Below are 26,948 nucleotides of genomic sequence, written 5' to 3'. Positions count from 1 at the left end.
GTGGTAGGTTCTGGGTCTCAGTATGGTGGTGGGTCTCAGTATGGTGGTAAGTTCTGGGTCTCAGTATGGTGGTAAGTTCTGGGTCTCAGTATGGTGGTAGGTTCTGGGTCTCAGTATGGTGGTAAGTTCTGGGTCTCAGTATGGTGGTTGTGGGTCTCAGTATGGTGGTAAGTTCTGGGTCTCAGTATGGTGGTAAGTTCTGGGTCTCAGTATGGTGGTAAGTTCTGGGTCTCAGTATGGTGGCGGTGGGGTTCAGTATGGTGGTAAGTTCTGGGTCTCAGTATGGTGGTGGTGGGGTTCAGTATGGTGGTTGTGGGTCTCAGTATGGTGGTTGTGGGTCTCAGTATGGTGGTTGTGGGTCTCAGTATAGTGGTAGGTTCTGGGTCTCAGTATGGTGGTAGGTTCTGGGTCTCAGTATGGTGGTTGTGGGTCTCAGTATGGTGGTAAGTTCTGGGTCTCAGTATGGTGGTAAGTTCTGGGTCTCAGTATGGTGGTAAGTTCTGGGTCTCAGTATGGTGGTTGTGGGTCTCAGTATGGTGGTAAGTTCTGGGTCTCAGTATGGTGGTGGTGGGGTTCAGTATGGTGGTTGTGGGGCTCAGTGTGGTGGTAAGTTCTGGGTCTCAGTATGGTGGTAAGTTCTGGGTCTCAGTATGGTGGTAAGTTCTGGGTCTCAGTATGGTGGTGGTGGGGTTCAGTGTGGGGGTGGTGGTTCTGGGAGGCAGGCAGCAGGCGGCTGACGTGTCCGATGCCCTTGGTGACTCCCTCTCTGAAGAGCAGCTTGGCTCCCAGGCGGAGGTACTCTGGATGCTTGATGAAGCAGAAGCGAACCACCGCCCTCTCTCCTGTACGCAGCTCCTCCTGGCAACGCAAACCACATGCCCGAACTGGAGCGTTATAGGGGTGCATACTTAGTTTAGACTAGTCATTGGTTAGACATGGGTATATTCAGTGATTTCACTCAAAAAAACGTAGGTTTCGTTTTTGGCTGGGACCCAAGCCTTTCGTCCAATCAGGATAGAGAGTCAAAAACTAAACCTAGAGCTTTCTCTGTCCCTTAATGGTATTTCCGTCCCGCGTCACCCTCTATATTTTTTTGCCGACCCCGCCTATAGAGGTGTGGCCATGGGCGATTTTAAAAGCACTGGTGGAGGGGCTGCAGCACAAGTGAGACGTCAAGACAGCAACGCAACACTCCTCCATGGGCTATAGACCGTAAAGGCTATATGAAGCAATGAAGCACTATAACGGGCAACGGATGAGGGCCATTAACCCTCTAAGACCCAGCGTTGCTTTTTAGCAACAATTTTATTTTAATTCATTACTAAATTATTATTTTTTTCTGTTCATTTTTCACCTAAACGTCATCAGTGATGTTCATTGCAATGCCATTGCAATGCCATTGGTCATGATATTTGCATATAAATACCCCCCCCACAGAGGCTGACATTCACACAAATAAAAAATGTCTGGACGCAATTTTGAACATTTACCCTTTTGACCTTTACCCTAATAAAAGTAGGTAAAATAATTGTAATATATGTTTTTTTTAGAATGTCTAGAACATGTTTTATTCATTATTGTGAAAGATATCCCCCAAATGTAAATTATTAATTTATTATATTATTATATAATTATTATACATTTTTCATCAAACTTTTATTTTTATTTATTTTTTAACATATTTTTTAGTCTTAGTCCTAGTAGTACAAAGTAGTAGTAGGGTTGAAATCTATTTTTTGCAAGTAGAAATGAATGTGTGTCTTAGAGGGTTAAAAGCAATGGCACGTGGACTGGTGATTGGTTTGCCCAAACCACACCTATGCATAACCCATTCTGACCTGAGATCAGATTCTAAAAATGTCTTCTACATCCTGACAGTTTTCCATTCTGACCTGAGATCAGATTCTAAAAATGTCTTCTACAGTCAGTCGCTCTTCGGTTTTTCAAAAATAGCAGACCTACAAGCTCGTAGCGCGTCACTCGGTGGCGCGCTACGAGCTTGTAGATGTGCTATTTTTCAATAGCTAAAGCACGACATGATGCTAACGCCAAAATGGGTTCCCGCCCAGAATGGGTTAATATAGCGGGTAACGGAGGTGTTTTAGGGATTTAGACAGGTAACCAAAACACCAACTTTAGTGGGGGAACACCCCTTCCCCACTGCTAAATCCCAAAACAGTGTATTTAGAAAGATCAGACGAAAATGGAGCCCATATAGACTCTGTGTCTTGAGTAGGCATACCATATATTCTGAATGACCTAAAAGAGGACGCATGCGCGCATGCATGTTCGCGTGCACGTCGTGCATGTGCATGTGCATGTGTCGTGCGTGCGCGGTTCTGTTTGAATTAAATTCAGGTGTCAAAATAATCTATAACAAAAAAAGTGATGCTCCTAAATTTGATCAAATATGCTCTGTATTAGTTATGTATTTGTTTAAAGCAGTGGCTCTCAAAGGTGTGGTCCAGGGACCCTCATGGTTCCTTGAGGGGGTTCCAAACGGACCCTTACAGGTCTGTAACTCGGAGAGTGTAGTACAAATGGAACCAAATGGACCCTTTTATAACTTTTGACTCTGTGTGAGTTTGTGAACAGCTAATCTCAGGCCCACCATGACACCTCGCATGCATGTACTTCCAGCAGGTCAAGGAAGAAGCTTAGACCGTTTCACTAAATAAAATAAAATAAGACATTTGTTTTTGTTATAACCACAGAAATATCACGTATTACGCTACCTTTAACGAAGGTACAATAGGGTTAGGGAGTGCTAACCTGCACTGGTAAAGAAACAGTGTGTCACGATATCTGTCTGTGGTGTAGCCTACTCTTATTGTGTAGTTGCGTTCCAGTGTTTATTTGTTGATACCTGCCTTGTCTCACCAGTCTGCATTGTAATTCACCTGTGTCCTGTAACCTGTTTAGTGTCAGCCAATCATGTGTTGATTGTAGTTATGTTGCACGGTGCACCTGTGTCTAGTTAGTCTTTGTGTCTATTCATTTATACCTCCCAGTGTTCAGTGTTCCCTTGTTAGATTATAGTTTGTTGTCACAGTGTCCTGTCGTTGTATGTCCTGTCGGTAACAAGAAGACTCACCCCGGTGCGTGCCCGTTTTTCCACCCGGAATTGTCCCCAGTGAGGGGGATAACTTTGTAATATTATGCTATTGGCTGTTTGTATTCTTTTTGGAAAAATATTAAAAAATACTCCTGTGGAAAGGCTATATTATATTGACCCTATAAACAATTTAGTATTATTTAGTATATGTAAGGTTTTGCCCCCTCAAATGGTACCTCGTCAGATAATCCCCACATATCCCACAACAACTTCTGTGAACAGACTTCACTGTAGTAGCTTTTCATAAATTATATTTGTACATGAAAGTTTATAGTTAGAGAAATTCAATGTCCAGCCTCTCCTACCCCTCACTGGGGAAAATTCTGGGAGGAAAACAAAAAAAACGGGGTGAGTCTTCTTGTATTCGTCCTGTCTAGTTGTGAATACATCTTCATTCTACTTTATCTGCCTGCCTGCCTGCCTGCTCTTGGTGCTGCATTTGGTTCATCACATCACACCGTGAGTGACACAGTGAACTAAACTAAACTATCATGGAGTGGAAACCGCATAAAATGAACCGGGCCCCTTTGGCAGATCCAATCCAAAGCAGGCCGGGGCCGGGCCAGGCCAGGCCAGGCTGAGACTGACCTTCCCGTGCAGACCCTCCACGGTGGCGGTCTGCCGGACGTTCCCCACGTGCACGGTGACCTGGGAGCCTGTCCGGAACGTCTTGGCGTGGAACAGCAACACGATGGCCGCCTCAAACTGCCGACAAATTGTGGGGTTCATCTTGGGGCTCACCATGACCATACCCTGAACACACCACACACACACACACACACACACACACACACACACACACGTTAATTAAGGGTTAATAATAATATTAATAATTTAGTTTTAACTAAAATAAAAATGTAAATAAAAACCCCGTTTCCCGCGAAGATATTTGGTGATTTTCGATTGAATGAATATGTTATTAGTCAGAAATGTACAGTATAGTACAGCACGTGGTACAGTAAGACATTATGGCTGAAAGGATAACACACAAACCCGTGGACTTGTTTCCATTGCGGTCCTATGTATTCAACCCATCAACATAGCATAAAACAACAAATTATCACATACAGCAGTGAAAGAAGCGCTGTCTTCCCCCCCCCCCCCCCCCCCCCCCCCCTACCCCCCCATATTAGTCTGATTATTATTTTAGTAACGTGTGAGTCTAGGTGAAGTTGGGCCCAAATACATGGACCTCTATGGGGCTATGGGTTTTCTTTTGGGCCCAATGACAGCGCCACAACAGGCCATTATATGAACTTTCAGGAAATCCCGATTTCCTCAGTGGGCTTCACAAAATATCTGTCTGACTGCCCCCCCCTGGGGTCTTAAACCCATTTTTGACCCGAGATCAGATTCTAAAAAATGTCCGTTTGAAAATGACAGTTTTCTAAAAAAAAAAGCTATGTCTCTATGTCAGTCCTTCGACTTTTTTCAAAAATAGCAGACCTATATACAAGTTCACAGCGCACTTGTAGATCTGCTATTTTTCAACAGCTAAAGCATAACACACTGTAACGCTTATAAAACACCAAAAGGGGTATATATCCCGCCCCCCCCCCCCCCCCCCCCCCCCCCAAAAAAAATGGGTTTAAATAAATATGGAGATAAGAGGTTTTTCTGCCCCCAACAACAACAGCAGCCGATAATGTGACAGATAAAGGAGCTCTGACCTTGCGCAGCAGCGAGCGGTCAAAGTTCCCCAGGGCCAGCGTGGCGGCCTGGCCCGCCCTCAGCACCCGGCACGCCGAGCGGTTCCTCTGGATGCTCGCCACCTTCAGGCGCATGAAGCGGCCCTCCTCCGTGGGTCCCACCACCAGCCTGTCCCCCTCGCGGCACACGCCACTGGCACGCACACACACACACACACACACACACACACACACACACACACACGCAGGAATACCCCCCAAGGGGTTAACATTCTGTGTCCGTATACACCGTATATTTTTTAATGTTTATAATGATCCCCATTAGCTTTTGCCTTGACAAAAGCTATAGTCTTCCTGGGGTCCGACACAGGACAAACATTTAACACTTGACAAAGGCGATACTTACACTTGTTTACAAACACTATAACTCAAAATAAAACACAGTAAAATAAAATATAAAATAAGAAATAAAAAACATAGGAGAAAAACATAGCAAAAAGTCACTTTCAACACGTTATACATTTGAATTATTATTTTCCCAGGGGTATATACTTGCAGTATATGGTTTACATAAGGGTGTTCTTTTAACTTGTATTTGTATTGGTTACACACTTTGGTAGTGCATTCCAACCTGTTACTGCTCTATAGATAATAGAAGATTTAAGAATATTATTTGTTCTTGGTTTAGGTGCCACCACCTAAACCAAGACATTTCTCCTATGTATACACACAGCACCGATACTTTTTCATGTCAAGGACCCCCAGATTGATTTGTATTTTGCCAAGGACCCCCCCCCCCCACACACCCCCCATGTCAACATTTTTTGTGCCAGGGACCAAACCAGAAGACAAGATTTGTCCAAACATTTTGAGACTTTACTTAATTATAGTTTTAATAGCCAATATATGTATAAAATATGGATAGTGCGTTCAAATGAATGTGACCGCTGTATGAACAAGGCTTCAGCCTGATGGGTGACGGCAGACTGCTGGGTGAGAGCTGGCGCTTTGGCATGGGGGGGGGGGGGGGTGTCGGATCGACGTGTGGAATGAATTATACTGCCGTACTGGCGCGGCCATATATGGAGCGTGTCTTTGAGTGTACACAGGGTTTGATGAGGTCAGATCAACAAGAGTAGCTTATTTTCAATACTAATATACTTTTTCTATACTTTGTACCAGAGCTGTGAGGAATATGCCACTGCACCTGTACAGTGCTACTGTACTGTACTGTACTGTACTACTGACCTGTACAGTGTTCCTCCAACCACTGTCCCCACATCTGGCACCGAATAGATCTCATCCACCTATAAACGCACGCGCGCACACACACACACACACACACACACACACACACACACACACACACACACACACACACACACACACACACACACACACACACACACACACACATACATACACGTTGATCTTAAAAAAACGACAAAATAATGAGTAATGTGGATGACTTATACTTATTACTGTATATGTTTTGTATTTGTGTGTTTTTGGATGTCAGTATGTGCGCGCCTGCAATGTAAGCAGATGCCGATGAGTTCACTATCCCATTCTGACCTGAGATCAGATTCATACGAGGTTTCCACTGGACACACACTGGTCTGATAAACCCATTCTGACCTGAGATCAGATTCTAAAAAATGTCAGTCGTTCTTCGATTTTTCAAAAATAGCAGACCGACAAGCTCGTAGCGCGCCACTCGGTGGCGCGCTATGAGCTTGTAGATCTGCTATTTTTCAATAGCTAAAGCATAACATGATGCCAACACCGAAATGGGTTCCCGGTCAGAATGGGCTATAGTCCCCCTTACACAGAAGTCCCCATGTATATCAGTGGTTATCAAAGCAGGGTCCGGGGAGGACTCCCAGGGGTCCTTGAGGAGGAGGTTCCAGAGGGTCCACAGCCAACCAAACGGACCCTTACTGTACGTGTCTGTAACTCTGAGAGTGTATACGCGGATGGAAACAAATGGATCCTATAGCCATGTCCATTCATTTGGCTCCATTTGTACACACTCCCTGCAGGGTTCCTTTTGTAAGATTGCAGGCAGACAAGAGACCTTCGATAATGTGATCTTGAGAGACCAGATTTATACTGTAAGCCTTATATGGCTTTGCTTGAGTGTCATATCGCTGTCGTTTGCATGTTTCTTTGCGCGCAACGCATGTGGTATGTGTATCTGGAGTTGTAACCCCTACTGGAACACTCGAAAAGGCATGACCTACGAGAAAATAGCTCATAGAACGGCAATTGTCGACCAAAAATAGCAGATCTAGCTGCTAGATCAGATATTCATTTTGGGCGCGGGGAACCCCTTTTGGTGTTAGCATTATGCTGTGATTTAGCTATTGAAAAATAGCAGATCTACAAGCTCAGCGCGCTATGAGCTTGTGTAGGTCTGCTATTTTTGAAAGATCGAAGAACGACTGACACATAGAAACACGGCTTTTTCAGAAAACTGTCAGGATGTGGAAGACATTTTTTAGAATCTGATCTCAGGTCAGAATGGGTTAAGAGATGTGTTGCGTGCGTATACTGTATGCATGTGTGCATTCGTGTGTGTGTGTGTGTGTGTGACTGTGTGTGTGTGTGTGTGTGTGTGTGCGCGTGCACGTACCTGGAACTCAGTCATCTGCTGCATGAGCTCCTCCTGCTCCTTGCTGTTGCTCAGAGGAGGCAGGATGTTGAGGAAGACCTTCAGCAGGTCCAAGCTGTCCCCTGACACACTGGACAGCATGAAGATAGGAGTGACACTGCACGCACGCACACACACACACACACACACACACACGCACGCACACGTACGCGCACGCACACACACGCACGCACACACACACACACAGTTTGAATATGGAGATGAGCGGTTTCTGTCCGACAGCAACAACGATATGTAAAAAATATAAATACAGTGAGTGAATATATTGGATGAATATAAACCTGCCTGCCTCTCTGTGTCTGTGCCTGGATGTCTGTATACCTGGCAGTGTTGTTTTCGTCGACTAAAACGAAGATGAAAAATGTTCGTCCGACTACCTCTTTCCACTGACAAAAACGAACGGACACTAAATGAAAACTAAGCTACGACGACTGAAACTAAGACTGCATATACTGACAATTTCGTCGACAAATAAAAACTAGACTAAGATGTTAGGAAGGGATTAGTGGACGAGATCCACTATAAGTCATTTTACTCTTGGTTGCATGCTGAAAATAGCCGATCTACAAGTTCACAACGCGTTGTGAGCCTGTAGATCGGCTATTTCCAGCAAGTGTAAAAAAACACTCATTACGACGGCATCAAGGTCCGCCAAAACGCATTTTAGTCGACTGAATCACCTGTAGATTCAGTCGACTAAAATCTCATGACATTTGGTCGACTAAAACTAGACTATAACACCAAGACATTTCCAGGTGACTAAAAATGTGACTAAAAACTAAAATGACGTTTCAGTCCAAAGACTATATGACTAAAACTAAAAATCGAAATTTGCTGCCAAAAACAACACTGGCGTCACGGTTCAGGACAGGCAGGTGTTGGACCCAAGCAAGCGCAGACAAAGGCAGAGGACAGGCAGGTCGCATACAAGGGGGTTTATTAACCAAAATCAGGATTCTAAAACGGGTAGTCCCAATACTTCATTCTGATTGGCTGGTTACCGTCACGTGACCGGTGTAAACTCACCGATAACCCACTCCTTCAATCACTTTGTATCAAACTGCAGCCTTGTAGCTGAACTGGGGAAGGGGAGCGCTTCATTGCTTTACAAACACATGCCGTGCGGGCGTCTAAGCACCGCCCGTCTCATATGACTGTGAATGTGTGGCTCCAGGCAGCCCCGTAAAGATATCAAGCGCTATTCTCCCGTCACATATAGCTACTTGCGGGGAAAAACAAGGAAGTGCTGTGGCTCTGGCTCGCTCGCTCTGGTGGCGCAAAGCGTAGATACTTTTGTGAATGTAATAGTTTTATTAGGTTAATATTGCTATAATGTTTGTAACCGTTTTAGAAAAGCAATAAGCCACTCGAGGCCCCAGTTTACCGGGTATTTTACACTGGCTGTGGGGGTAGAAGACCCTCTGCTGCGCGTCAGGTCTGCCTACGCCCCCAGCCAGTGTAAAATACCCGGTAACCTGAGACCTCTCGTGGCTTATTGCTTAAACATACACTGGAGCACGAGGAAAAAACTAGGAGCAAGGCAAAACATGGAAAATCACGAGGAACAAAAAAAAACACTGACAAACATTTTACGAACGAACGAACAAGGAACTGAACGCACGAGGGGCAAACTTATAGACATGGGATAACTAACTAGACACAGGTGAACACCACTGACAATCAACACTGGGACAGGCTGCAGGGGAACTAAGGGGGACACAGGTGGAAACACTTGACAATCACAGGACTGAGTGAGACAAGGCAGGAACAGAACTACTAGGGGCAGACAGGTTAAGGCACAAAACAAGACTATACACAAAATAACGGTTCACAGTGTCAAGCAAAACTGCAACTATAAGAAACAAGGAAAAATACAGTGTACGACATCACAGTAACAAGGTTAAAACACTATAACTAACTAAAGCCATGAAACAGGGTGTATATATATATACTGTATATATTAGCCCAAATTTTTAGATTCTCGTAGAGGTTTTTTTTCGATTCTGACGAATATCTCTACGAGAGTCTAAAAGTTAACCCCGCCCCTAACGTCGAAAAAGCAACCTTGATGCCTTTAAATCACTCTTACCTTGTACAAATGCAAAATCTAAGCTGCTTTTAATGTTGCCCCACTTGTTTGTGACGTCTGCGGAACCATATTAAACCCCGCAGATGCTTATTTTTCCAATAAAAAAGGTATTTTAATCAACTCTGTCTCGGAATCTGGCGGCCATCTTGCTTTTCTCTCCATTGTAAATGCGCAAGAGAACCCTGGCCGCTATAGGGGCGCGGGCAATATTCTGTTGCGCCGTTTACCGCATTTACAATGGAGGATTCAGAAACTGAGTGGATTAAAATACCTTTTTTATTGAAAAATAAGCATTGACAGAGTTTAATATGGTTCCGCAGACGTCACAAACAAGCGGGGCAACATCAAAAGCAGCTTAGATTTTGCATTTGTACAAGGTAAGAGTGATTTAAAGGCATCCAGGTTGCTTATTCGACGTTAGGGGCGGGGTTAACTTTTAGACTCTCGTAGAGAGATTCGTCAGAATCGGAGAAAAAAAAACCTCTATGAGAATCTAAACATTTTGGGCTAGGTATATATATATATATATACACACAAGAAAACATTTAACACAAGTCACCATGACCGCGACAACTGGCGTAACATGTTTATTACCTGGACGTCTGCGTGAACTGCTGCGCGGCGCTGACAGCGTCGTCGGGCCCCGAGACGAGCATGGGCACCTTGTTGCAGCCGGGCTGCTTGAGGAGGCGCTCCAGCTGCCGCACGGTCCTCTCCGCCGTGGCGCGCCCGCACAGGTCCACCTTGCTGACCACCATGAAGATGGGCACCTTCAGGGCCATGGCCAGGCCCACGTGTTCCCTGGTGGTCCCGGCTGCATAATAGGGAGGGAGGGAGAGAAGAGATTATTATGGAGTGTTATAACGACCTTTAATTAAAACCCCATCGTCGGGCCCCGAGACGAGCATGGGCACCTTGTTGCAGCCGGGCTGCTTGAGGAGGCGCTCCAGCTGCCGCACGGTCCTCTCCGCCGTGGCGCGCCCGCACAGGTCCACCTTGCTGACCACCATGAAGATGGGCACCTTCAGGGCCATGGCCAGGCCCACGTGTTCCCTGGTGGTCCCGGCTGCATAATAGGGAGGGAGGGAGAGAAGAGATTATTATGGAGTGTTATAACGACCTTTAATTAAAACCCCATTCTGACCTGAGATCAGATTAAAAAAAAAAATGTCTTCTATAAATCCTGACAGTTTCATTATTAACCCATTCTGACCTGAGATCAGATTTTTTTTAAAAAAAGTCTTCTATACATCCTGACAGTTTCATTATTAACCCATTCTGACCTGAGATCAGATTCTAAAAAAAAATGTCTTCTATACATCCGGACAGTTTCATTATTAACCCATTCTGACCTGAGATCAGATTCTAAAAAAAATGTCTTCTATACATCCTGACAGTTTCATTATTAACCCATTCTGACCTGAGATCAGATTCTAAAAGAAATGTCTTCTATACATCCTGACAGTTTCATTATTAACCCATTCTGACCTGAGATCAGATTCTAAAAAAAAAATGTCTTCTATTACATCCTGACAGTTTCATTATTAACCCATTCTGACCTGAGATCAGATTCTAAAAATGTCTTTGGATTTTTCAAAAATGGGAGGGAGGGAGAGAGAAGAGATTATGGAGTGTTAACGACCTTTAACCCCATTCTGACCTGAGATCAGATTCTAAAAAATGTCTTCTATACATCCTGACGGTTTTCCATTCTGACCTGAGATCAGATTCTAAAAAAAATTCTTCTATACGTCAGTCGTTCTTCGATTTTTCAAAAAATAGCAGACCGCGTAGCGCGCCACTCGGTGGCGCGCTACGAGCTTGTAGATCTGCTATTTTTCAATAGCTAAAGCATAACATAGTGCTAACACCAGAATGGGTTCGCGGCCCAGAATGGGTTCAAATGGCAATTAAATACATTTCTTTTCCCAGATTGCACAACAACGAAATGTGGGCCGAGGTGTACGAGGGAGGTTTACAGCAGGTTGCGAGGCTCCGTAGCTGCTATACTATGCAGTTGGAAATATTCAAGTCATGTCTATGTGCAAATCTTTGAATTATTATATATTTTCAAGGCAAACATGTTTAACTCAAATCTCTGCTTCTGGGAGGTCCCTGGAAACGAAAATATTTTGAGATGAGGGTTGGCTGCGAAATGTTTTGAGTTTTGAGTGTGTTGAGTTTTTGAATGTTTTGAGTTTCACCTTTGATGAATTGAACAATGTGAACAACAATTGAACAAACAGTGTGTTGAGTGTTTTGAATGTTTTTGAGTTTCACCTTTGATGAATTGAACAATGTGGACCCTGTTGTAAACAAGTGTAATGCTTAATTGGGTCGTCCACTCGCAGTTAACAGTCTCTGTATTGAGTTTGTGCTTGAAATGTACTGTAATTCTACAAACTGTTAATACATATTTCAATCAATCAATCAAAACCACTGACTGATTATAACAACATACGTTTTTTCAGAAAACTGTTTTGGAAAACATTTTGTATAGAATCGGCGTCAGGTCTAAATCAGTTGTTCTCAAAACTTGCTCGTGCCAAGGTTCGTGTATTTGGCCGTGGACCCCCAGAAGAAAGACAATTAACGCTTTCAAGATTAAAAAAAAACAAAAGGTTAGAACCCACTGCTCTAAACCAATGTTCTAAGATAAAAATCTAAAATGACACGGAATAATGAATTGCATTTTTTTCATAGCGCTTTTTTCCAAGTGCTCAAAGCGCTTCACAACGGTTCATTCATTCACACATTGAGGAGGTGAAGCGGGCGGACAGTCGACGCCAGCGTCCTCACTTCCCCACATTCACACACCGACCGACTCATTGGAGGCGACGTATAGGGTTCAGTGTCTTCTTGCCCAAGGACATGTAGGACAGGAGGAGGTGGAGCCGGGATTCGAACCGCCGACCTCAGTGATCATTGGACGACCTGCTCTCTATACCTCCTGAGCCACAGCCGCCGCCCACAGATGCTTCCTGCACACTTTCCACACAGGTCGATTAATAACTGACCTATCCCAGTGTTGGCGCTGACCACCAGCATGGCAAAGTCCGGGCAGTAGCTGGTGAGGCCAAAGATGGTGGTCTTCAGGTACTTGTGGTGACCCGCCAGGTCAATGAAGGTGATCATCTTGGAGGAGCTCTCGCAGATCTCCTCCGCCGTCCGCGAGTCACTGTAATTCACCACCTGGGGAGTGGGAGGAGACATTATATTTCCACTGATTATATAACCTGCATTTCTGACCTGAGATCAGATTCTAAAAATGTCTTCTACTGACATCCTGAAAAAAGCTGTTGTTTCCGTGTCAGTCGTTCTTTGATTTTTCAAAAATGGCAGACCTACAAGCTCGTAGCGCGCGCTATGAGCTTGTAGATCTGCCATTTTTGATCTACACCTATCTATGTGTCCGTGTGTCCGTGTTCACCTATCTATGTGACGTTAATGAGCACCAGTATATGACTATCAGTACCAGTAGGGGGCGCTGTTGTGCCAGAAACAGAGAGAGGGATAGTGCTGCACTGTTGCCTGCTAATGAGAGAGAGAGAGACAGAGAGAGAGAGAGAGAGAGAGAGAGAGGGTCACTGAGGATGGGATGATTGTGACAAGTCCCGGAAAAGGCGTGCTGTGATTGGCTAGTATAGTCACTTTGAGTGCCTCTGCCATTTCTTTGCTCAATATGGCGGCCTGGGAGGAGGCATCTACCTTTTAATGTGTATATGGCGGGGACAGCCCTCCATTCCTGGTTGTTGAGGGCCTTGTATATAGGTGGTGTTTAGTGTCTTTGAAATCTATTCTGTGTTTGACTGGGAGCCAGTGAAGGTCACAAAGGCAGTATCCGAGTCCACTTCAATTCGGCATAGAGTATAGCGCAAACATCGCTCACTCTCTGCTGATTTCTGATTGTCTGCACCTTTGTTAAATTGACGCACACACACACTCCGCTCTCTCCCTGTCGCTCTAAGTAATTAGTCTCATGTCGCGCAGCTGCGCATAGTTTCTCCCGGCGGATCCTGCCGGGAGCTGCCTATATGCCATAGAAAGCATAGGTGAGTTCCAGGCTACCGTGCTATAGTGGACACCTAATGATAAATAATACATATATTCTGAAGAGACCGACATTCACTAATGTTGTCATCTTTGTGATCAAAATGACAACATTGTAATGTTATATATATAATGTAACTAAAAAACAAACAACACGGACAAGGCCGAGTCATGCCACGGGCTACGTTGATGACCCCTTCACGGAGGACTGGTTTGATGTAGGGCATTCACTTCTAGTCATTTTTACTAGTTACTAGTCAACTAGTACCAACAAGGTAGACTAGTGGATTCACTGAACTAGTCGACTAGTTGCTTAATTGCCCTAGTTCAGGGGTGGGCAACTGGCGGCCCGGGGGGCCACATGCGGCCCCCACCTTCACTTAATGTGGCCCTCAAGTTAATATCAGAATACTGATATCGTATTGATTTCAGCTGCTACAATTCCAAACCTGCTTTAACCCATTCTGACCGGGAACCCGTTTTGGTGTTAGCATCATGTTATGCTTTAGCTATTGAAAAATAGCAGATCTACAAGCTCATAGCGCGCCACCGAGTGGCGCGCTACGAGCTTGTAGGTCTGCTATTTTTGAAAAATCGAAGAACGACTGACATTTTTTAGAATCTGATCTCAGGTCAGAATGGGTTAATCAGACCAGTGTGTTTCCAGTGGAAACCTCGTATGAATCGGATCTCAGGTCAGAATGGGTTAATTACTAGTATTAAATGACTAGTACTTAATGACTAGCATTAACATGTTATTGTCTTTTTGTGTCCAATGTAGTTACGTTAACAGTTCATGAAGTTAATATAACTACCGGTAAATGCATTTGAAATTCAACAAACAAAAAAAGGTTACTTTTCAGGATTCCAATTCAAATATAGCAAAAAAATAGCCGATCTGCAGTAGATCGATCCACATTCACCCTCTGGAGTGAATGTGGAAATATATTGGCCCTCCTCGCTACATCCTCAAAGTCGACACAACCCCTGCCCTATAGTTTGATGTAGTCCCCGGATACTGGGCCCCACGCATTTATATATACCTTTATTGAAAGGATAAGCCCCTTGAGATGTCGCATCTCATGTTAGAGGGGGTCCTCAACACAGATACATTGCACAATACAGTTCACAAAGCAATACAACAGTACAACCATACACACAGACAGGACAAAACAAACAAGACAGAACAAAAGCTCTCCCAAAGATAGCTCCCACCCCACTGTTTCAACCCTAAATAGCAGAGTTCATATGGGGGGGGGGGGGGGGGGGGGATATATATATACGCTTTGCACAATAATTATCTTTTGGCTCTCGAGCTTAAAAAAGGTTTGGGGCGAAATAAACACTGGTATATCTACAGCAGGTATATATGATACTGTACCAGTGTATAACCGTACCTCTCCTTTGCTGTTGAAGCCCAGGATCTCAAAGCTGATGCTGGAGGTTCTGCCGGTCTGGATCTCGTGCAGGTGTCTGAACAGGTTGAGTCTGGCCCGGCCCCGCCCGTTGTCCAGCTCCCCCTGGGTCAGCACGCCCAGCAGCGTGGACTTACCCGCGTCCACGTTGCCCAGCACGGCCACGCGCAGATCCAGGAACTGTTTCAAACACACAACACAGGAGAGTATAGAAATGACTCAATCCCCCCAGACAGCAGATCTAGGAACTGTTTCAAACACACAAACACAGGAGAGTATAGAAATGACTCAATCCCCCCAGACAGCAGATCCAGGAACTGTTTCAAACATACAACACAGGAGAGTATAGAAATGACTCAATCCCCCCCAGACAGCAGATCTAGGAACTGTTTCAAACACACAACACAGGAGAGTAGAAATGACTCAATCCCCCCAGACAGCAGATCCAGGAACTGTTTCAAACACACAAACACAGGAGAGTATAGAAATGACTCAATCCCCCAGACAGCAGATCTAGGAACTGTTCAAACACACAACTTGTATTAATTGGACAAAAAAAAAACACAGGTATAGCACATGTAAGAGACGAACATAACCATGATGACTAGACAAGCCAGCTCGGGTGTTTTGGTGGCACCTAAACCAAGAACAAATATTCTTAAATCTTCTATTATCTATAGAGCAGTAATAGGTTGGAATGCACTACCAAAGTGTGTAACCAATACAAATACAAAATTCTTCTTTAAAATCAAGTTAAAAGAACACCTTATGTAAACCATACTGCAGTAACCCTGGGAAAATAATGATTCAAATGTATAATGTGTTGAAAGTGATGTTTTGCTATGTTTTTCTTTGTTTTTTTTTAAAATTTCTCCTATGTTTTTTATTTCTTATTTTATATTTTATTTTATTTTTATTTTGAGTTAGTGTTTGTAAACAATTGTAAGTATTGCCTTTGTTAAATGTTAAATGTTTGTCTGTGTCGGACCCCAGGAAGACTAGCTTTTGACAAGGCAAAAGCTAATGGGGATCCTTATAAACAATAAACAATAAACAATAAACAACGGAGAGTAGAAATGACTCAATCCCCCAGACATTGTAGCAGCAATAAATAACAACAATAATAATAATAATAATAGTAATAATGACAATTCACACGCACGCACACAGTGTCATTGATAAAGCATTGCTCTGCTATCATTTCATGATTTGTGAATTCAGAGAGTGTGTGTTTGCACTTACATTTAGGCACAAAGATATTTCATGTCAACAAATTGTTTGCATTAAGATGTCACTGACTAACTACCGAATTGCATCATTCTGTGATGTACGTATATAGAAATGATTTTGTATTAGGTATTATTATTTGACACTGTGTGGACATGGAACGGACAGGGTTTCTTCGCGGTGTCTGACCTGCTGGTCGTCTGGGACTTTACGAACTAGGACTTCGGCGATCTTGCGACAGTTCCGGTCCAGGTCAAAGTCCACCTCTCGCTCTCGCAGTAGAGTGATGTCGGCGCCCACCCTGAGGGACACCACAGTGAGACAGCGACGCGTCGTCATGCTGATGAACGTTGACAAGTGAACACATTCATCACATCCATGTCACCTTAAGCCATTTTGGGCGAGGTAACCCCTTTTGGTGTTTTAACTAAGCATTATGTTATACTTTAGCTATTGAAAAACAGCAGATCTACAAGCTCATAGCACGCCACCGAGTGGCAACCAAGGACCTGGACATCACTCCCTCCAAAACTAAACTAAAATCTTTGCTGCTGGGGGTCCCCATGGAACAAAATATATTTTTAGATGGAGGGGCGGGGGGGGGGGGAAACTGTTTCAGGAAAAAAAAACGTAATGGGTGAGAGAAGGAATCGTTTTGGGCAGGAACCCCTTTTGGTGTTAGCATTATGTCATGCTTTAGCCATTGAAAACATCGGAGAACGACTGACACACAGAAACATAGCTTTTTCAGAAAACTGTCATTTTCAAACAGACATTTTTTTTTTAATCTGATCTCAGGTCCAAATGGGTTAACCCATTCTGGGACGGGGAACCCCCTTTTGGTGTTAGCATTATGCCATGCTTTAGCTATTGAAAAACAGCAGATCTACAAAGTCGTAGCGAGCTTGTATATAGGTCTGGCTATTTTTGAAAAATCCAAGAACGAAACATAGCTTTTTCCAAGAAAACTGTCATTTTCAAACCAGAGACATTTTGACCAGGGGGGGGGGGGGGAATCCCAACCAAAATGAACAACATGCAAGTTCTATAACGCACTTCTCCGCCATCCTCCTCAGGGTCTTCAGGGAGGCCGTCATGTCGGCGTGGCTCAGGCCGACCAGCAGCCCGTTGTCCTCCACCCCGATCTGGTACACGGCCTCGCCGCGGCCCTCCTGCAGCCGCCACTTCAGCTGCGTGGCCAGGTGCTCGAACCTGTACTGTGTGGGGTTGACCAGCTTCAGCTGACCGCGCGCACACGCACGCACGCGCACACGCACACACACACACACACACACACACACAAACACACACACACACACACACACACACACACACGCATTTTTCAGTGGTGCACAACCACTCCTACAACCAGCACTGACCGTGTATGTACACCTATGTACCTATATGTGTTAAAGGGACACTTCACCCTTTTTGCAAAAGAATATATGTTAATGACGTTTAGGAGCTTTAGAACACTTTCCTGGGGGTATTTATGTGTGTAATATGTGGTTTTAGATATTTTAGATTGTAGCAGTGAGCCTGTTGTCTCCGATGTCATGGACACTGGGCTCACTTCCTTCCTGGACTACATGTTGTCTCAGTAAGACAGCTCTCCCCCCTATCCACAAGGAGGAGCAGTGCACCAAAGAATTATGGGAATTGTAGTCCAGGAAGGTAGTGAGACCAGTGTCCATGACATCAGAGACAACAGGCTCACTGCTACAATCTAAAATATCTAAAACCATACACACATAAATACCCCCAGGAAAGTGATCTAAAGCTTCTAAACATCATTAACATATATTTTTTTGCAAAAAGGGTGAAGTGTCCCTTTAACAATGAGCACCAGTATATGACTATGAGTACCAGTAGGGGGTGCTGTCGTGCCGGAAACAGAGAGAGAGAGATAGTGCTGCACTGTTGCCTGCTAATTTATATGAGAGAGAGAGAGAGAGAGAGAGAGAGAGAGGGAGGAGGGGGGGGAGTTGCAGCACTCAGTTCACATGGGTGTGATTCTTTTTCATAGTCTTGGAGCTTTTTTTGTCTTCAACCCACTAAAAACCGTGGAAAGCATCCGTGTCATTTTAGATTTTTAGCCATAGCACATTGGTTCTCAAAGTGGGGCACTTTGGCTATGCAAAAATAGCAGATATATATATAAGTTCATAGCGCGGCACAAAGTGACGCACTATGAGCTCGTATATCTGCTGTTTCAGAAAAATAATGAAAATGTGTGCATCTATCTATCTTTGAATATATATTTAAGCAAACATTTTATATTATTTTTTATTATTTTTGAATCCCAGACGGTGTCAATTGCCTGTATATTTATATATAATATATATATATATATTATAATTGCCTGTATATTGCCTGGGTGACACTCTCCCTCGGCCAAGCAAACAGAACCTTTGCTTCGGCGGGCGTCCCTGGCACAAATTATATGCAAATATACATATCATTTTGGGGATCCTTGAGCCCTAAAATAGAGCTTAAATTGATCAGACAAAAAAATTGATTAATTAATACTGTATATATTGTTCAATAATAACCCAAAAAGTGATTCTTGCTTGTTCAATTAACTAATCACTCACTGTGATATGTTAGGATCTGTCCCTCCTCAGACCATGTCAGCCCCGGCCACTCCCATTTTTCCCTTCCACTCACTCAGTCCCTGCACTCACCTGTCTCCAACTCCCTCGTCAGCCCACCTGTGAACACTTGGACAATTCACCTGCTCACTACTTAACTGGACTCATTGCAAGACACTGTTGTCAGTTCATAGTTTGATGTTGTCGATGTCCCCTGTGTGTTCCTGGTTCCGTATGCTCCTCTGAGGTTTGAGTTTTGGACTTTGTATTTTGCGCTTTGCATTTGTGTTTGTAAAGTATTTTTCAGTTTTGGCATTTTCTGCCCTTTGGACATTTTTGGGTTTTCCTGAGCTTGAAGCTAGTTTTTGTTGTCCGCTGCCTCATTGCTAAAATAAATACCTTTATATTTGAACATACTGTCGTGACTCTGCATTTTGGGTTCAGTCATCCTGCTATCACAACAGTATGAACTGACCATAAAGATGAACCCAGCAGAGCTACTTTTTTTGACAAAGAAGGTGTTGATTTTTGGAAGTGATGTGGATCGTCTTGTGGCCTCTCCCCCTAACCTGCATGCTGAACTTCGAAGGGAGATTTCTATCCAGCAACAGTGGTTTAAAGAGAGGCCATGGGTGAGCCATTTTGTCCCCCACTTTGATGTGGTTTGTAGGAGGCTTGAGAACTTTGAGACCAGCTCATTTCCCAGTGCTTCCCAGCAGGCCCACTCTATTAGGGTTGGAGTGTTCAGCCTGCGTCCCACTAGCCCTGGTGCTAACCGGCAGAAAACTCAGAGTGTGGATTATCTTCCTTGTTTTCCCAGCGATTAAGTTTGTTCTGAACTTCACACTCAAAATCCGTTTTATGGCACCCGTCTGGCTCGGGGGGGTCCCCGTTGTGTCAACAGGCGGGGGGGTGTCTCACTGGGTCTCCCAGTCACCAAGCCCACCCGACCAGCCTGTCCTGACAGTGTGGGGAACCGGGGGCCGGCTAGAAAGAGGCATGGCCGCCTACAACGGCAGGAACCACCGCCACCCAGCCTGTCACGTCTAGCTGCAGTCCCGCCTGCAGCCCCTTCACGTCCTGATGCACTCCCGCCTGCAGCGGTGCAGCCCCGTCACGGGCCTATACTACGGCAGCGGGACCCCGGGGGTGTTTTTCAGCTACCTGACCCCTGTTCCTCGCCCCCAGTGACTTTGTCTCCAGTCTTTGTGAAAAGCCTGCCCAGCTCTCCGTCGTCCTGTTTTCTGCCGCCCAGCACTCCTCCGCCCAGCCTGCCCAGCACTCCACTGGGTGCTGTGCTGCCCGGCGTCCACGAGCCCTCCCCGGCGGCCTCCATTGGTGACCTGCCTGCGCCCTCTGCACCCTCACCGACTGTACCTCCTGCTGAGCTGCCAGAGCCCTTGCCGGCCATCTCCCTAGGTGTCCTGCCTGCGCCCTCTGCACCCTCTACAGTCCTTTCAGCCGGTGACCTGCCAGAGCCCGTGGCAGTCAACTCCAGTGGTGACCGGCCTCAGCCTGACGTTATGGAAGCTCTGGCCCTGGGCTTTTTGTTCGGCTGCTTCCGTCAGCTGCTGTCTGCCGGCTCTCCATCTCCAGAATCTGCAGCACCCTCCTCATCCCCTGGGTGTGCAGTGTTCTCTGGGGTCCCAACATCCTCGTCTCCTGGGTGTGCAGCGTCCTCTGGGGTCCCGTCTCCAGAGTCTGCAGCACCCTCCTCCTGTTCTCCGCCTGCAGTCCCGCCTGCAGCTCCGCCTCCGCCTGCAGTCCCGCCTGCAGCTCCGCCTCTGACTGCAGTCCCACCTGCAGCTCTGCCTTTTCCACCTGCAGTTCCACCTGCAGCTCCGCCTCTGCCTGCAGTTCCACCTGCAGCTCCGCCTCTGCCTGCAGTCCCGCCTGCAGCTCCGCCTCCGCCTGCAGTCCCGCCTGCAGCTCCGCCTCCGCCTGCAGTCCCGCCTGCAGCTCCGCCTCTGCCTGCAGTCCCGCCTGCAGCTCCGCCTCCGTCTGCAGTCCCACCTGCAGCTCCGCCTCCGCCTGCAGTCCCACCTGCAGCATCTCCGGCGTCGCCTCAGCCTGCAGCATTCCCGGCGTCGCCTCCGCCTGCAGCTTCCTCTGCGGTCCCGTCGTCTGCAGCGTTTTCTGGGGCCCCGCTGCTGCAGCTTGCCTCCGAGGCCCCGCCGCTGCAGCTCGCCTCTGAGGCCCCGCCGCTGCAGCTCGCCTCTGAGGCCCCGCCGCTGCAGCTCGCCTCTGAGGCCCCGCCGCTGCAGCTTGCCTCCGAGGCCCCGCCGCTGCAGTTCGCCTCTGAGGCCCCGCCGCTGCAGCTCGCCTCTGAGGCCCCAGAGCCTGCAGCCCCAGAGCCTGCAGCATCTCCTGTTGCTCCGCCTGCGGCACCCCTGATGTCACCTGCAGCATCACGTCCAGCTCCTGCAGCATACCCGGCTCCGCTTCCACGGTCCTCCGCCTCGTCTCAGCCTCCAGGCCGCCCTCCTGACTCCACCTCCTCAGCCTCGTCTCGGCCTCGGGGCCGCCCTCCGGATGATGTCACTGCCTCATCCCAGCATCCTGGCCGTCCCCCCGATGGTGCTCGTTCTGCCGCCCCCCATCCTCCTGGACGTCCCCCTGAGGTCACCCGACTTGCCTCTGGCCGTCGTCCTGGCCGCCCACCTGAAGATCCCCTTTGCTCTGCCTCAGTTTTCCCTCCTCCAGGCCCCCTCCACCCGCCCTGCTCGTCCCTCTTTGATGTTGTTGGACGTCTGGTATCCGTCCCTTGAGGGGGGGGGTACTGTTAGGATCTGTCCCTCCTCAGACCATGTCAGCCCCGGCCACTCCCATTTTTCCCTTCCACTCACTCAGTCCCTGCACTCACCTGTCTCCAACTCCCTCGTCAGCCCACCTGTGAACACTTGGACAATTCACCTGCTCACTACTTAACTGGACTCATTGCAAGACACTGTTGTCAGTTCATAGTTTGATGTTGTCGATGTCCCCTGTGTGTTCCTGGTTCCGTATGCTCCTCTGAGGTTTGAGTTTTGGACTTTGTATTTTGCGCTTTGCATTTGTGTTTGTAAAGTATTTTTCAGTTTTGGCATTTTCTGCCCTTTGGACATTTTTGGGTTTTCCTGAGCTTGAAGCTATTTTTTGTTGTCCGCTGCCTCATTGCTAAAATAAATACCTTTATATTTGAACATACTGTCGTGACTCTGCATTTTGGGTTCAGTCATCCTGCTATCACAACATGATAATGGATATTTGCTTTGTTGCCTTTTAATTGCTATTATATGTCTTGACTCTTATACTCAGTAATGTGAAACGTTTTCCTCTAGTGTCAACGGCCCCATCACCATGGCAACGCTGCATGGCTCCCAAAATGAAGGTTTGAAAGGTTCCCCTGATGTTTCATCATGCCCGCTATAGAGCAGTGGCTCTGCCATTTGATTGGCTGATAAAGATAGAAGAAAGCTAAACGGTCCACTGTACCAGAATACACATTTCATTGCAGCTATATAGGGATGCAGGCAGTTAATCAAACTAATCCACCTGGTTTAACGGATAATAAATCTCTCTCTCTCTCTGCGTGTGTGCGTGTGCGTGTGCGTGTGCGTGTGTGTGTGTGTGTGTGTGTGTGTGTATTTTTGCCTCTACTATACTCTCTAGTCTCTACACTATTTAGTGAAGTTTAATGTCAGTTACCTTATACTCAATGTTTCCTTCTTCTGCCTGCAGGGAACACAGAGCACAGCAAAAACAATAAGATACACAACATTAACAACAACATGCAACAATAACATAACACATGGTCTGTTGGGTGAAACCTCAACAATAACATAACATAATGGTCTGTTGGGTGAAACCTCAGAGCTTAAATGTCTAAAAACTGTTTACTTTACAACAATAACATAACATATCATCTGTTGGGTGAAACCTCAGAGCTTAAATGTCTAAAAACTGTTTACTTTACAACAATAACATAACATATTATGGTCTGTTGGGTGAAACCTCAGAGCTTAAATGTCTAAAATCTGTTTACTTTACAACAATAACATAACATATTATGGTCTGTTGGGTGAAACCTCAGAGCGTAAATGTCTAAAAACTGTTTACTTTACAACAATAACATAACATATGGTCTGTTGGGTGAAACCTCAGAGCTTAAATGTCTAAAAACTGTTTACTTTACAACAATAACATAACATATCGTCTGTTGGGTGAAACCTCAGAGCTTAAATGTCTAAAAACTGTTTACTTTACAACAATAACATAACATATGGTCTGTTGGGTGAAACCTCAGAGCTTAAATGTCTAAAAACTGTTTACTTTACAACAATAACATAACATATCGTCTGTTGGGTGAAACCTCAGAGCTTAAATGTCTAAAAACTGTTTACTTTACAACAATAACATAACATATGGTCTGTTGGGTGAAACCTCAGAGCTTAAATGTCTAAAAACTGTTTACTTTACAACAATAACATAACATATCATCTGTTGGGTGAAACCTCAGAGCTTAAATGTCTAAAAACTGTTTACTTTTAAAGATTCCAATTCCAAAATAGCAAAAGTATAGCAGATCTACAAGCTCAAAATGTGACGTATACGTTTCAAGCTTGCAGATCTGGCTGCTCTGCCGGAAACATCGCGCAAAAAAAGGTTACGGCCATTTTTGTACACCACACCATACAGACAACCAATAATAATATATAATAGACAAACGTGAAGCGATATAACGTGCCTATAGTTCATTTTCAATGAGACCTGGGGAGCCCCTATACGTCCAACCAGGGAAACTCCCCCCTGTCAGGTGTAAAGGAGAAACTTGGACACTCATGCATGAAGGAAGCATGAGTTCAAGTCCGTTGCTCTCCCCAGGTTGGTGGAGGGTGTGTAGAGCCCAGGTTCACATGCCACAGACGAAAAACTGTCTAAATCCACACTATTGATCCATAATGTATAAATGATAGATAAGGGTCCAGGACAACGAGGCCTTTTCGTGGAGGGGTCAGAATGAAATTTGGACTTTGACTGTTTTTCGTCTGTGGTACTCAGGGACACAGGGGTGAAAAATGGGTTACAAAATCGTGGGATAAAAAAATTATATATAAAAAAAAAAGAAACGTGAACCTCTACCACGAGGACATACCACGGGTCACAGACAAGGTCAGAGAGAGACAGTGAGACACTGACTGTGCCAGGCACCCGGGGAACTGGTGGCAAGCCAACTGACACTGTGTAAGTCAACCTATAAGGCACAGCCAGGAAAGGAACCACCACCTACACATAGACAAAGCTAACAAAACTGCACAGCTGAGCTCAATTAAGACCCTGATGCCATGAGTGTAGACAGGAGGCTGTGGAGGGCAGCGATTCAGTTGCTGTTGGGTTAGTATCCGCAATCGCGTCGCAGAACTATCATTTCCCTGGCTTTAACCCATTCTGACCTGAGATCAGATTCATACAAGGTTTTCCACTGGACACACACTGGTCTGATTAACCCATTCTGACCTGAGATCAGATTCTAGAAATGTCAGTCGTTCTTCGATTTTTCAAAAATAGCAGATCTACAAGCTCATAGCGCGCCACCGAGTGGCACGCTACGAGCTTGTAGGTCTGCTATTTTTCAATAGCTAAAGCATAACATGATGCTAAACACCAAAATGGGTTCCCGTTCAGAATGGGTTAATCTGGCGGGAACCCCTTTTGGTGTTTTAAGCAAATTATGTTATAATTTAGCTATTGAAAAATAGCAGACCTACAACCTACGAGCTTGTAGGTCTGCTATTTTTGAAAGATCTTTAAAATGAGGCGCAAATCATTGAATATATATTTCAGAGCGAACATTTTTAACTAAAATATTGGCTTCTGGAGGGGAGGGGGGGGGGGGGGGGTCCCTGGAACTACATATTTTGAGATGGGGGTCCGTGGCCCAATAGAGATAATTCTGGGGGTGCTTGACATGAAAAAGGTTGAGCACCGCTGACATAGAAACATGGGTTTTTCAGAAAACTTTTAGGATTTAGAAGCCTTTCTTTTATAATTTATACCTGATAAAATAGCTCTTGCTATCCAAGTACAGAGGAGCAAAATAGTACTGTATTGTTCTTCTACTTTATTCCTATTCCCTGTGCTACCTGTTTACTCATTTTAATAGAGTATGGATTACTACAATAACAAAGCCTAGTATATGTGGCTATATCAAAGAAAGGATATTAGAAAGAGAATTCCCATATGCCACAGTGACAGTGCAGGGTTCAAATCTGACTTGAGCCTTTCTGTGTGGCATTCAGGCCTTGAGCTGTCTATCTAGATAGACATCTATGTTTAGTCAGTTATTTTTTTGTTTTTGTGATAGTAATCATTTGCATTTCGTAACAGGGGTCTCTCCAGCTCTTTAGCAAACAACCCAGTTATATTGAACAAGCACTCCATACTAATTATTACTATCAGATAGATATTATGCATTTCATATATAGTATATATATATATATATATATATATATATATATATATATATATATATATAGTATAGAGTATAACTGTGTATTTTACGTGTAGCCTAATCAAGTCAGTGGGAACCAATTTGAATGTGTGTATTTAATTCTCAAACTCAATAAATAATAATAATAATAATGAACAGTCATTGAATCAAGCATTCCTCACAAATGTGTTTGTAATTAATTACAAATTTGTAATTCATCCATTAAATAGAGAATTAATGTGGTTGTTGTGATTGTGATGTGGATGTGTTAAGTGATGGGGACTGCATCACAGGACTGTTTGCTAACGTTAGCTGCAGCCCCGTTACATCGTAACTAGTGACCTATATAACTATGTGACTCCACACAAGACAGGTCCGTTCAATTAGTTTTTTTTATAAAGAATCGAACATACTGAAATACATGTCAGGAAAAAGCTAATGGCGTTCTTTTGCATGCTATTTTACATCCGGGAAATTCAATGTCCACGTTTTTCCAGGTGAAATAACATCAACCAATTGAATTTGTAACATCGACCTCCAAGAAGTCACATAATTCGATAGGGCAACATCTACAGTGTAACAGTGACGGCGACGGTACCTCTGGTGGGAGATACGGGGGTGGAGATTTGACGTTACTCCTGTTCTTTTTACTTCTCCTTCTCCTCCTGCCTCGTTTGCCTTTCCTGTTCTTCTTGTTGGCCGCCGTCCTCCTGCCATTGCAGCTCTGCAGAGCTGCTCGGTTCTGGTTCTGACCCGCAGACCCTGCACTGCTGCTGTTGTTGTTGCCACACAAGCGAACCTCCATGTTTAAAGATCCAGCCTATAATATACGCTATAGGGGAGTCAGTGTGATGATGCTCCTGGAACCACCACATCACTCGTTCATAAACGACGGGTCGCGGACCCGTTTTTCGGTCACCGACCCATTTCCATGGGTCGCGAGTTAATTCAATATTGTGTCCTTTTTGTTACATTTGCACATTTATTTTTACATTATGCAAAATTATTTAAATACTTAAAACCGTTACTATTTAATAAATTATAGGGAAAAAAATTATTCAAAAGCATTTAAGAAAGTAAGCCTTGATACAATACAAGACTGTCATAACATATTGGGCACGTTCGGAAATAGCGCACTGTGCAATGCAAAAGGAGGGTGCGCTCCGGTGCGGTGTTTCCGAAAGCGCCCGTATAGTGGGGATTGAACCCCAGTCTCCCATTCGCCAGACCGAGAGTCCGAGACACAACCTGTCGTGCCAATATAGGTAGGATGTATTTTTGGTAGGATGTATTTCACACATGGCTATAAAGCAACCAAATAATTATATTCATGACTAACATATTTGGAATGCAGCATGGTGAGTCTTCATCAATCAGCGTTATGGATACAATAATGTCAAAGCAAACCAAAGCAAAGTTCATTGTTTACCCAGGGAAGTGGACTAAATCTCGAGATGCTTGTTTACAGCCAGGCCCTGCTCATAGAACATTTCATGGTAGGGGTTCAATGCCTTGCTCAAGGGCACTTCAGCGGTGGTAATTTCAACGCGCCATGCAGTCCGGGGATTCGAACTGGCGACCTTCCCGTATCAAGAGCGCTCCGCAAACCGTTCGGCCACCGCTGCCCCAAATTGTCCACCTAATTCCCTATAATAAAACATGTGGGTTA

The 26,948-nt window shown here is 45.0% G+C and overlaps 1 protein-coding gene across 1 annotated transcript; it reads right to left on the bottom strand.

Moving 5' to 3' along the window:
• Window positions 1-645: 645 nt before the first annotated feature.
• Window positions 646-26,084, bottom strand: gtpbp2b (GTP binding protein 2b; the record flags this gene model as incomplete). Its single annotated transcript, XM_080760520.1, has 13 exons — window positions 646-858; window positions 3,704-3,868; window positions 4,786-4,957; window positions 6,013-6,071; window positions 7,400-7,535; window positions 10,122-10,189; window positions 10,442-10,593; window positions 12,545-12,719; window positions 14,975-15,172; window positions 16,409-16,520; window positions 17,276-17,460; window positions 22,498-22,524; window positions 25,878-26,084. 13 exons carry the CDS (start codon window positions 26,082-26,084, stop codon window positions 646-648), a joined length of 1,869 nt encoding a protein of 622 aa, XP_080616646.1.
• Window positions 26,085-26,948: the final 864 nt, after the last annotated feature.

This window comes from Protomyctophum bolini, assembly GCF_963924005.1.
Source record: "Protomyctophum bolini genome assembly, chromosome: 3".
Taxonomy (NCBI): domain Eukaryota; kingdom Metazoa; phylum Chordata; class Actinopteri; order Myctophiformes; family Myctophidae; genus Protomyctophum; species Protomyctophum bolini.
The sequence above is the reverse complement of the archived record's forward strand: the minus strand, read 5'-3'. Positions and strand labels throughout refer to the sequence as shown.